A 13,277-nucleotide genomic window follows, 5' to 3' on the forward strand; every position below is an offset into this window, starting at 1 on the left:
CGAATTTAATTAATTTTTTAAATTATTTTAACACAAAGACCCCCATGAAAGAAAACAAATCTGTCACAGGCAGCTTGATACTGCCTAGGGCTCACATTATGTTGTGCCGAAAATAAGTCGTCTATATAGAAATCAGCCGATTTCAGCGTTGTTGATTCTAGATCGCATCAGTTTCCATTGAAATCTGTCTATACAGGTTCATGAAGTCGTGCCTAGCATTCCACTTCAGCCAAACGTACGGGAGATCACTTCTCTCGGACCCTTTCATTTTATTTGGCAAAGTTTATACAAAGAAAACATTTCAGACTTCAATTGATGGGTCTCTTACGTATCTCATGTGCCGAGCACGTCCTCATCAAATCTCAGTAAAACAAATAGGTCATTTTCTAACGCCAACGTTGTGAAACGCTGTTAAAAAGTACTTTAGCAGGGTCAATATCTAAAGGAATTTCCCAATCGACCTAGGACGGACTATCAAAATATTTGTCGAGCATTCAATTTCTTTAAAGAAAACAGCCTAAGACAATATCACTTATTTTTTAGAATATCTGCGTTATCATAGGATACCATTTCAAGTCTTTAAAGTTCACAAAAAGTTAATGTCCTCGAAAATCAGACAGTGAGCACGGAACTGGCGATTTCATGTGTTTTTCCCGATTCAGGAGGTTTTTAATCAGGGTGCGGACCTGCATTCATAATTATACATCTCCTCATTAGTATTTTTGTTAGTTCATTTTTCTGAAAACTAGGGTCAGTGGGTACGGCCGCAGACGATTGGAATCCTCCTAGTGCATCATAGTCGTTTCCCCGCGAAACCTGATCAAAATTAACGACAAACATGACCAGATGCTTCGTAAAGTGTTCGTAAAAAAGTCTGCGATTATGATCCAAAATCACTTCGTAGTTCTGAAATTGGCTCAGTATACGAGTTTTAGTAGTTGTGTGCTATAACGGGCATATTTCTATCACGAAATTACGCGAAACTGGCGTAACACATATACACAGCCACAACCACGCTGAAACCGAAGCCAATCCAATTGAAGCCACCACATGGCGACGAGGGCGTCAGCGCTCTCTATCCGCCGGTCTAATAACTACCGAGATGAAAAGGTCTATAGCAACAAGATGGTTGTGCTATTTGCACCAACTTGCTTACCCCACTACATCCTGCTACTTTTCGGCAAAACATATTGGCACCAACGTTGCGCCCAAAGTTAATTCCCCTTTACCAACGAGGAAACTGATAGCTCGGGCATTGCTACATGGCCGAAGCACTATGGGAAGCCCATGCACACATTCGGAACTTCCCATCGAGCGCTTACAATAACGACCGGCAGTTGGATACTTTAGCACCATGTTCCGGAGGGAAAACTTCGGCCATCGGATGGCCAAAAAAGCATGCTTTTCGCATAAGGCTCGTAAAAATACTATTAGGAACCGCAAAAAATAGGCCATCCGCGTGGAGTCCTCATTTAAAACACTTTGTTCACATTCGACCCATTGAAGAGCACGGCGAAAGAGCCCAAGTATGCACCTCATCTCGCCACACTGCCCTTTTCCGCGCGACAAAATTCGTCTGTTACAGGCGTCAAAGAGACACGCACAAACTTGGCATCCGAGGCCAGCAACGGCCGCACCATCTTCGGCACGTGTTACCAATGGTGCCATGTGAGCCTGCACTCTAAGCCCGGTCCCACTTAGTAAGAGGGACATTTCTTCGATTTTTTCCCACTTAACTTTAAGGGGGGCGACAGACCTCTTAATATTACATGGTGATGCTCCCTCTTAATTAAGTGAGACACCACCCCTCTTAAAGTAAGCGAGGCGGCGTCTCCCTTAAATTTGAGGTCAGAGTCCCTTAATTAAGAGGGACAGTTTTTAGATATTTTCTTCCTTAAATTCGGAGGGACGGTGGCCCGCTTAAAATGCAGGGGCATAGTCCCCCTTAAGTCGGGGTCACGCTGCTTATACTTCATACAAAATACATTCTGCAGACATGTTCCGAAACGAGTCGCCTCGACATCCGCGCTTCGTACGCCACGAGGTAACCAATCAAGAGGTTACTTTGTCACGTGGCATACAAAGCACGGATGTCGCGGTGACTCGCATTGGAACATGTCTGCAGAATGTATTTTGTATGATGTATAAGCAGCGTGACCCCGGCTTTAAGTTACCTCTGTTATTGTATCGTACAATTTCCGCTCCTTCGTGTTTTGAGTGTAAGCTGACATGCTGCACTGCACTTCTCGCACTTTTGCTGATATGGTTTAACCAAAGTTATTTTGTGCTGCGTAGCAGAATTGAAATTTGATCTGTATATCTTGTTTGATAAACGGAATCAATGTGTTAAAGAAAACAGTAACAATCTTTAAGAGTAAACACTGTTTTATTTGCCATGACACAAGAAAATATTTTGATATGTCTTCATCAAAATAATAATTCTATAACGATGTTCTGGTAGCTTTTACGAATAAAAAAAAAAAAGACTTAGAACGACGCCAGAAATCGGCGTTTCTTGGAAGCTATCACACAAAAAATTTCGTGCTGCAGAGTGACTCATTTTGCCTATCATAAACAACAACAATACAATCGTGCTGAAAAAAAAAAAACTTTTTAGCGGATAACACAAAAAGAAAAGTACATTCTAAAAAAAGCCCGTGCGTCTACTTTCCCGCACAACACTTGGAAAGACAATCACCATAACTCTCGGAGGCAGCTCAGCGAATGTAGATGCCGAAACATATGATTATACCAAAAAAAATGAGTTGCGACATTAAGCACAACAAGCGTGATGTTTTGCATTGGTTAATGTCACAACTCGGACTGGCTTTTTTGGTCTAATCTTATGTTTCGGCATCGTGATTCGCTGAGCTGCTTCCGTGAGTTACGGTGATTGACTTTCCAAGCGCTGGCTCGGGAAAGTAGATTCCTGTGCTTTTTTTTAGAGCGTAGTTACCTACTTCATAGCATTAAAACTAATTATTCGGCGTCTCTTGCCATCAGCAGAAGCTCAGAATTTCTGTTGTTTTTGAACGGCCATAAGCGATTTTATGAGCTTCTCCGACATAAACTGAATCGAAACACTTTATTTTCAACGAGCAGACCCTAGAGGAGTCCAAGGGTTTGTCCACATGCCACGGGGTAGGAAAGTCCCGTTATGTAATACACCCATAAGCACATGACTAGTGCCCCCTCCATAGTCGTGCTAGCGGTGAGTTTCACTGACCAGTTCCCAGAAACGATCCCTTTCTCCGAACCGAAGAAAGTCTTGGGTCTTGGAACTTTTTCGTCAAAGGTAAAATCGTCCTGCAAGCAGCAATTCTTAAAAAAAAAAATTGCGTCAGCGTCAAGCTTAGATTTCTATTTTTGCATTCGCTTTTTCACATACCATAGGTGATGAAAGAACTTCTGGCCAATCGAGACCGGAGGATGGTCTTAATGTTCAAGAATGTTGTTGGGTTGTCTCCGCAGAAGGCCCCTTTTACCTCCTCCAGGTTTCCCAGCATGGTGACGATCGTGTTATGGAACCGAAGTTGTGCATCCACCTTTAGCTGAAAGAAAAACCCTATTGTTTTCCTTTAGATACAGAGGGTGGGAATTAGAATAAAGGTAATGAAGCGCTTTCACCTGTTATCAAGCAGGCGATAGGAAACAAATGCGAAAATAAAGTGCAAACAGTTCAAAGATTCGGAACCCAATCTGTATGCGATGAAATAGCGAGTGACATTAGCTTATGACGCAACTTCTGCTACTATTAATTTTTGGTACGAGAATAGACTGCAGTACGAGAATAGACTGCAGTTTTAAATAATTTACGAGAATCAATTGTTTCTGTATTACCAAGACAAAACGAAAACGCATTTAGTAGTAGATGAACTTTAGAAGCCCCATGTGCTTTGGAAAGCATGGATTGCATTTGCGGCTCGAAGCTGCAGAAGTGATCTAGCGCATGTTTTAGAAAGCAACATAATCAAATAAAAAATGACATTTCTGTAAATATTTCGCCGCAAGCCATTCATTTTTTTTTTTTTTTTCAGAAGCAGTGCATATGCCAACAGAACGTAAATAGAGCCTACCTACATACCGGAATACAAAAAGTTAATAATTACAGAGTTCGTTGTGAACCGTGTGCGGGTGGCCGCAGTAGGCTCACCACTCAGGGTGGTGCGTTCCACCGTGCAGAGGGTCCCGGTAGAGCTCTTTACACGAGCAATCCGAGCGGAACCCCCACCTGATTCCCTTCATGTCAACGTTCGTTGCCATTGCCTCACTCTGAAAACAAGATTGTTAATAACGGTCAGTCATTTAACGCCCACAGTCAACGCACTAGCCCTAAAGCGCATAAGAAAGAAAAGAAAAAAAAAAAAAAAACTTCTGTTTATATATTTTTCGCGGATGCACGACACAAAAAAAAAAAAAAAATATTCAGCCAGCTACAGAAAACAAAAAGCATAATAAACATCATAAATAAAATCTCCAAAAACAAAAACATGGTCGGCGCCAAAAAAAAAAAATATATATATATATATAAAAGCCGGTAGCTGTGCCGGCACGACTGTCAAAATATAACGAACAAAACAGTACGCCAAAGAAATACAAAAAAAAAAAAATATACTCCCTGGCCGCCGCTACACCCTTCCCCCAGACGCCGCGACGCCGACGCAACGCGAACACGCGAAGAAAAAAAAAAAAAAACCTTTATTTCTTCTTTTTGTTTTGTGCTCGTCCAATCCCCCTGCCCTTTTCACAAACATACACACACATTATGGGTTTTTGCTCGCCACCCACTTGAGAAAAAAATGTTCATAACCACTGCAACGCTAACGATGTGTACAACATAGCGCTGCAGTGTAAATTGCTGTAATGAATTGTGAAGGCAAACAAACGCAAAATCGCCAACATTGTTTCTGTCAATCAACGCTCTCGGGCGGTCAACCTCAAGCATTTAGAGTGCACACCGAGAAAGAAATCGGCGAGCCAAGCTTACAAACACTGACTGCCCCAGCTAGGGTGCCTTTATGTTGGCTTTGCCTTAGGGAGGGTGATGCCATCCTTTGTAGTACTCGATGCCGACAGTGTACGCTCACGGATAAAATACCAGGAAATTGCCGGTAATAAAATGCCGACGTAGCACTGCCAAAGTTAGCAGCTCGAGCTGGGAGAAGAACGATCGCGCGTTCGAAATTGAAAAGTAGACAAAAGCGTCGGACAGAAAATGGTCTGATATCACCAGCTTAAGACAGACGCGTACACATTGGGACACCCTAACCCACTAAAAGTCTTTTGTGCGAAAGACAGCCCTGCGGCTCACGGCAGGGCAAACGATTAGCGACGTTTTGTCCTAGCTGAACGAGCAGATCCAGGAAGCGACCGCGTCCGCGGACTACAGCTGAACACTCTCACTCTACATGCAAAGCACGTGCATCTCACAGCCAGCGTGAAAATATTGATGGCTCGTTATTCCCACCCGCAATGCACCCAAAACAAAAGCGCCAATATGACAGAATTACTCACCCGAAGGAAGTCAAACGAGCAGCATGACGCTTGCGACTCTCCGGCAACGACCGTTTCCAGCTCTCCGTGAATTGGCGCGAAGCCTTAGCACCGTCTGAACTCTTTGCCGTGGATTAGTGCGCCTGCCCCCCTCCTCCTGACCGAACTACATTGGTCCAGTTAAGAGGGACCGGTCCCCTCTTAATATGAAGGGACACGCGTGAATCTTTTTGTCAGTCTTTCCTGTTCAGAGGGGCTAACGAAACGGTTTCCTTGGTCTCTCTTAATATGTTGGTGTCCCTCTAGATGTTGCTATTTTATTTTTCAATTTCCCTCTTAAAAAGGGCTGTCCCCCTGAAAGCATTGCTGTCCCCTCTAAAATCAGAGGGACAGCGTTTTTTATGAGGGACCGGTTTTAGAGTGTGGGCTCCCAGCTAGGCTACAAAAGTCGCTCGGGGAAATAATAGAATCTCGGGCTCGAGAGTGCATCGAGCGTCGTCAGAATTGCCGACGATTCGCCGGGCAACCGCTTTCCGCTCTCGACGTCCACCTCCACGACGGCGCATCCCACTTTGGCTAGCGTCTGTTGTGACCGTAGGGGTCAGAGTGCGACCCCATGGTCGCCAGGCAGAAAGAACACAACCACCCCATGTGACAGCTCACCACAAAGTGCCTTTAATCGTAAATCAACAACCGGAAGAAACTCCGTTTCCGGTAGTACCGCAGTACAACACATATGGCGCCATCTATAGCCAGGTGCCCTCACTACAGCGTCGTCACATCCGAGCCAGTAAACAACGTTCGGAAGACAACGCACGCCGCTGGCTTCAGACACTGCGTTCTTCTATAAAAAAGACGCTTCGTCGCAACACTATAGCGGACGGATTTTATCGCGAAGAAGGAGATGGAGTGGTGAAATCAGGTGCATACTTGGGCTCTTTCACCATGCTTTTCAATGGGCAGAACGCAAACCGAGACTTTGAATTAAGGACAGTGATGTGATTGGCCTAAGCAATTTTGGAGCACCGTTTGGGGCAGTCAAAACAGTGTTTTGAAGCAGCAAAAGTGGCCTTTGGAGCAGCCAAAACAGTGTTTTGGAGCAGCAAAAGGGGCCTTTGGAGCAGCCAAGAGTGTTATTGAGCAGCAAAAGAGGCTTTTGGAGCAGATAGTCTTATAAAGAGAGAGAGAGAGAAGACTTGCGAAAGAGGTAATACTAACGTGGGAGTTACAGCCAAGGGTCAAACGGTCATTGTTAGTTTGGGGGAAGGGGGGGGGGGGAGGGGATAACAGCTGATAGAAGAGAAAATTGTGAAAGAGAGGAGGTTGGTGTTTCGCCAAAGCCGAGAAGCGGGGCGCGAGGAGCCACAAAAATAAAATTATTTGTTTCAAGTGCTGGACAAACGAAGGACACTTTGCTCGCTGCAATAAACAAATTCTGGTCAAGCTAGACCACCTGGGGGTCTTTCAACTTGTAACTAAAATGCCAATGACAGGACATATTTTGCAATGCTTCAGTTAAATTGTACCCGCTATAGAGAAATGAGGACCAAACTGCACATATTCAAATCCATTTAAAAATGACCTGCTTATTAGTAAGCATCGCAGCATTAGGTTGACTAGTTATATAATGTAATGAATGGAAGCGGCCTTCAACTGATGAAACACCTAACTACTGCAGTGCAATGCGAAATTGTACACAAGACAAAGATGCATTACGACTAGCGGGGGCTTTTCTTTTTGTTTTTCAAAGCTTTCTGCAAGGCTGCTGCAAGCATCGCTTTGACTTCGTCTAGTAATTAATGTCCACTTTCAATGTCTGCAAAGAGACATTGAGACTCCCCACAAATGTACAGTGCTGTAGGTGTTGCCGAGCAATCCCGATAGACCGCTTGCCACCGTTTTACTGTTTCCCGACATGCCAGATTTTCATCAAAAGTAAGCAAACGTAAGACAATGAACTGCAAGAGTCCCCCAGCTGGTGCAATCATGTTCGCATGCACATGAGGGCAACTTCGGCAGGCTTGCAGTTGCACGTGCTTCGTCGCGCAAGCGGAGATGGCTGTTCGATCGAAACCGAAACCATGCATCTCCGCTCTGTCGCCAAATGGTTCCCAAAATTTATGCAAAATGTAACTGCCGAACATACGACAAAAAACAGTCCAGCGGCACGTGCCTGCCAGGCCAGCAAACAAAGTAAAAGGCAATGTATGCACATAAAACAGAACCTGAGCGCATCGACGCAAGACATTGCGAGCCAGTGTCAAAATTTGTGCAACGACTGAACTCGAGACAAACCAGCTCGCTGTGAGGGTTCAGAGTGCATAAATTACCTTCTTTGTTTTAGATCACTTCTTTTCACCAATTTTCTTTCGCGGAAGATTTTTCACGTATCGAGGTCTCTCGAAAGAAAGCCTACCGATAGGCAACCTGCAATGCTGGTTGGTTTGGCGCCATCTAGCGACTGAAGTAAAAAATATTAGATATCCCTGGGAGTAGCTGCTGCATTGTTCAAACTTGAGCCTTTACTCTAGCGGCGCCGCTTAGCCTAGTGTGTGAAACAAGATATACTGGGTACCCTAGGAAGATCGCGTAACATGCCAGTGCAGCAGAAGCTACGGCCTTGGCAGGCCAATGGGAACGTGACTGCGTATCACCGGAGCGCGCCTCAACTCCAAGGAAGTATCAGGCTTTTCGCTGCGTCGTTCACTAATATGCGTGCGTTGCGCTCGTATACGTCGTCGTCGTGCATTTCGAAGCCGTCGGCACGCCACCTGGAGCTTATCATTCACCCTTTGCCAAGTTACAACGAAACGGGGTATGACCGTGGGCTCCCACTCTGTTGGCGCCGCCTGCCTGATGCCGGCTGGCCGTAGAAACCTAGGTAATCAATACTTCGACGCAGCAAACTGAGTTAAAGAGGGATTCTTGTAGGAGCGTATGATTGAAACAAGAACAGGAATGTTGATGAACATGCGACAGTCCTCACATTTCAGTTTAGAAAGCGCCATATCTGCAGCGACGGGGGGACGGCAACTCCCGGCGTCGTTGTTTTAGGAGGGTGTGCTTCAGCTCACAAAGTAACTCCCGCTGCTCAAAAACGTGGTTTCGTTTCACAGCATGACGGCATGGCTGGCCCGATACACAGCACGCTACCGTCGGAGCGTTCACACACGCCCGCGTGTCGTCAAAAAAATTTAAAAAGACGCGAGACGAGATTTACGCGAGGACGAGAGCCCGAGACGAGAGACGGCGGGAAAAACCATCCAAGACCGGATGGACCATTGATGCAGAGTACCTCGTGTCGGGCGGCCGCTTGCGCCACGTAGCTCACGCATGCTCAATTAGGGCACTCGGTTTAGTTTCGGTTTCGAAAGGCGACCAAAATTGGTCCTTTGGCGCAGGCTACCCATATTTTGGCGAAATGTAGGAGGATGTAGCACGGTTAGCCCCTTGGCGCAGTTTGGCACAATTGGCGCAGCAATCCCATCACTGTATGGCGTTTGGCCGATTTTCTTTGGCGCCTAATAGTTTGACGAGCCTTAGACGAAATGGATGTTTTTAGCTCAAAATTTGGACAAGGTTTCTGCAACATGGGGCTAACTACCCAGGTTCCTAACGTGTCACTTGGGCCATATTCTTCCGTCGACCCATTTGCAATCAGATTCTATTCGTAAAGATTAACTGGAGTCAAAAAGTAATCAGAACATATAAAGATTCTACGGGCATGCTGGTCAGGAAGCTGAGAATACGTCCCACACTGTCCGTGTGCCGTTCATGCTCTTTTGTTTCATTCCTTTTATGCATTTGGTTATCTATTTTAGTTCTCTTATTTATTTACGTTTGCACTACAATAAGACCATTTATTGCGCGAATACTGTTTTTTTATCTGGAAGCGAAATCTAAGGGAATAGTAATTGGTGTCCAATAATTTCGAAGCAAATACTCTGAATATCCGTAACTCTTCATTTTCTCAAAGATCTAGAGTGCAGGAGGTGCTCCCTTCTGCAGTTTACAATAGCCAGTGCAGTTCAAAAGAGCCTGTGTAGCAGGCACCAGGAGCGGCAGCACTCCCACCACACCATAGAAGCCTTCAAGTCATTTGCCACTGTACAACTGCAGAGTCTCCTGTCTTCCACGCATCATCCCTCCTTTGCCGCCTTTCTCAGTTCCCAAGTGCATCTTGAGAACTCGGGTCCACCAACACAGCCAGGTGGTCCTTCTTAAAAGACAATTCATGCTGCCTCATCAGGCACTGCTATAGGTTAAGTGCATGGCGAGAGGGGCATTTCTCGCGAGGGTGTTGGGCCCCCAAAGAGTTGGGTCGTGGCCTGGTCAGGCGCATGCAGGACCTTCCCAGCTCCAGCTTGCACTCCCTCCTGCTGAGCTTGTCCAAAGTGTCACAGTAATGGGCACACGCAGGTTCGCAAGTCTGGCCCCCGTGGCGTGCTCACTGTTCCGCCAAAACATCTTGCGCAACTTCCAGAGGATACGAGTCCATGCTCCTCTGCACCTCAAGAAGGTGTCCTCGAACTTTTGCGCTCGTTTTGTATTGGCCGACAATCGCTCTGGCTTTCGCGCGGAGCTGAGAAAATGCAGCCCCTTCTCTGTTGGCATCGCTGAAACGCAGCTGAAGACTGTGCGCGAAACCCCTCACGCCAATCCAGGACGACCGTGCAACCGCCGACGTTTCTTCCATTCTCGGTAACGACGTACATCGGCACACGTTGGGATTGAAGCTCCCACTCCTCGACGACACCGGAGATGAAGAGCACCAGGTTTTCGGGAGTGCGAGAGTCTGTCATCTGGGCGCAGGCCAATGAATGCACGTATTGCATTGTGTCCGTTGCGTGAACGCACACGTGACTGTCACTCACACGCAATCTCCAACCATCCGTTGCAATCGAGAGGCACTCTACTCAGCTGACGAACCCCAAATTTTTTTTTAGAGCGCAGCTCTTAGGCGCCTATTTCTGGGTTGAGCGGCGGCGCCATCGGCGTAACCGTGCACTTTGCATTATGAGAAATTTTCAAGCTAAATTTAGTGGGAAAATTTTCGCTAAATTCCTCGCTCAATTTAGCGGCAAAATTGTTGCTAAATTTCCCGCTAAGTTTAGAGCAAAAATTTTTGCTAAATTTAGCGGGAAATTTAGCAAAAATTTCCCAGTAAATGGGAAGGCAGCAGGCGAGGAGGAGTGGAGGGGGGAGGAGGCACATACTTTACCCTCTGTAAACTCCCCTCCTCCTCAAGAGCTGCGCTCTCTTCAGCTCCTCTTTCTTCGATTCATAACGCTCTGGGATAACGGCAGGCATTGTTCATCGTGCCGAGGAATTCAGACTATAAGTACAAACCATCCTTTTTGTCATCTGTTGCTACTGAAGCTTGGGTTTGCTTGCCTGCTTAAAGGGGCGATGCAACGACTTTTGTCTTTTACGAAATACCGCTCAGAACGGATCCCTGACGTTAACTACCTATGAAACACCCGTTCGTTTTTCACCACGCACCCCCTCAACTCGTAGCCAGAACAAGCGACCACTTGATCTGGAGCCGATTATATGCCGCCAATGTTGATCATAGCCACGCGATGGGGTTGGCAAGGCACAGGAAACGCGCTGAGTTCCAGACATTGGTTCGGCTGTTGTCGTCATTGCAGTGATTGGACAAAAGACACTACCCGAATGCTTCTCGAGCTATCGATTAACACGAGCCCAAGCCGAGTGTCCACGCCATTCTCGGGTCCAATCTATGAGCCGCATTCAAATATCGTCACTGGGCGGTACTGCTACCGCCCAGCTACGTCATCAGGTTTTGCGAAGGAGAGGTTGAATGAAAACACTCGGTTTTGTCCTCGAAATTTCAGCGCAGCAAGGGAGTTTCTTGGTCGGTGGCGTTGCGTGCGAGTATCCTTGAGTCCAACTAGTGCCGGTAAGCTCGTGTAAAGTGAAAAACATTCCAATTGAATATCGTTGCACCGCCCCTTTAAGCTTAGTTGTTCTTTAACTCATTGAGGTAGGCCTGGTTTCAGTCCAGGTGTCCCTTCAGGTGCATTGCAAGCGTTGTCAGGGTCTTCAGAACCACTTTGCACGTTAAAGATCCAGCTTCAGGGCCCGGAGAAATGTTTGTGAAATATCTCCCTATCGGGTTGCCAGCAGTCGTCACGTTTGCCATGGTGATCCGAAACAGCAGAGTGGTCCCAACGACGCAGCCAGTTCATTTGGCTATTGGCTAGTGTTGGCAATCTAGTGGCTTTCGAAAGAAAAAATAAAGCACACCTCGACGTGTCCATGGCGCTGGTACTTGCTAAATAAAACCGAAACCCCCCAAAACAAGTACCTCGAAGTTCGCTGTTCGCTCGCGTCAAATATTTTGAAATTTCTGAATACCGGAATTATAATCGAATTTTGGATCGTATGTTATTCGATGGAACATTTGAAAACATTGAATATTTGCATGAGCCTACCATTTCCCCTTGCAAACCAGCTGTGCTAGTAGCTCAGTGGCTATAGTATCCGACTGCCAGCCCACTGACACCGGTTCGAGTGCGCTCTGAATTTATATATGAAGCTTATACAGTTAACGTCCGTGCCCCTCCCAGCACGTCACTCGTTCGTGACGCTCGCTACGACACTAGTTCGTTAAAGGCATAAAAAACTGCTCGTAAAACACATTCTGCATTAAAATCTCCATTTGTGGCGGGGTACAGCAGAAAACGCATTCTACCGATGAGAAACTGAAGGTCAGCCACGGAGGCAGGGTCGAGCGATTTCAAGAAGCCGGCACCCATGCAAAGTTGCCATAAAGGGTCTACAGTGCAATCCACTTAAAACGAAAGCGAGAAAACCTGAAACTTCAATTGTTATAACCGATTATCGTTGCATCTGGACTAGAATCTGACCGTTTCTAGACTAGAAACTCTAGAAACTGATTGTTATAAGCAGTGCACCATTGTATGTGGTGCCGTTATAAGTGAATCGCACTGTATAAGGCTAGCACGTATTCCAAAGGGCTGCCGCCTTGCACTGGTGAGAGCACGTGGCTTCATCTTGCGTGTCATTTCCGAGTGTTCTCGAGCGAAAGAAACGCAAGATGCAGCTTTGACAGCGTAGCGCAAAGTAGTTGAGGCCGAGCATAAAGGCTTTTGCTGCATAAAGTTCTTACCTCCATGAACTGAACGTGAACCTTGAAGTCCGGGACAGGGGCCCCCTTCTCCCGGGCCTCCGCCTGGCGCCGAGCAATGCCGGCAAAGAGCTGATCTACCGCCCGGGGAATGACGCCCCGCTCGTGCTCGTCCAGGTTCAGGCCGTACCCAGTGCTCATCGTGTACGTCTTCCCGGACCCAGTCTACAGGGACAAACACCCCCATTGGGACGCCTTTTCACATGGAAGATCCACAGCCAAATAAAAGTCCCTCATCGCTCACACCACTCGCAACAAAATCATGGCGCCAATTCTTTTTCGGGAGATGGGGCATTTCTTACCCAGGCCCCATAAACTCCTCCGTACCTTTCAGAATGGTGGTGGGGAAAAATACTTTGTCACAATCGCTTTGGGCATAGATTCATTCACCGAGGCACCTTCTTGACCACCTCATTTGACGGCGAGAAGGGCCACCATAAATCAATTTTATGTTCACACAGAATGTGCACTTCAATTGGGGAGTTACTGCTCATTCGCATCATCTTATGTCGTGGTACCCGAAACTGTTCCAAGCTCTGCAGAAAAAGATTCCTATTTAAGCTGCAAAACAAGAAAACACATTCGGGAACGATTTCACAATAACTTCGAG

At 46.4% G+C, this 13,277-nt stretch overlaps 1 protein-coding gene across 1 annotated transcript in view; it reads right to left on the reverse strand.

Moving 5' to 3' along the window:
- Nucleotides 1-12,808, reverse strand: part of LOC120845844 (kinesin-like protein KIF21B) — a 34,836-nt gene extending 22,028 nt beyond the window's left edge. Inside the window, exon 1 of the mRNA XM_040217421.1 lies at nt 12,650-12,808. Coding sequence (XP_040073355.1) covers nt 12,650-12,808 — 159 coding nt within the window. The remainder of the gene's footprint in view (nt 1-12,649) is intronic.
- Between the last annotated feature and the right edge of the window lie 469 nt (nt 12,809-13,277).

Source organism: Ixodes scapularis, unplaced genomic scaffold, assembly GCF_016920785.2.
Source record: "Ixodes scapularis isolate PalLabHiFi unplaced genomic scaffold, ASM1692078v2 ptg001131l_1___fragment_3__unscaffolded, whole genome shotgun sequence".
NCBI lineage: Eukaryota > Metazoa > Arthropoda > Arachnida > Ixodida > Ixodidae > Ixodes > Ixodes scapularis.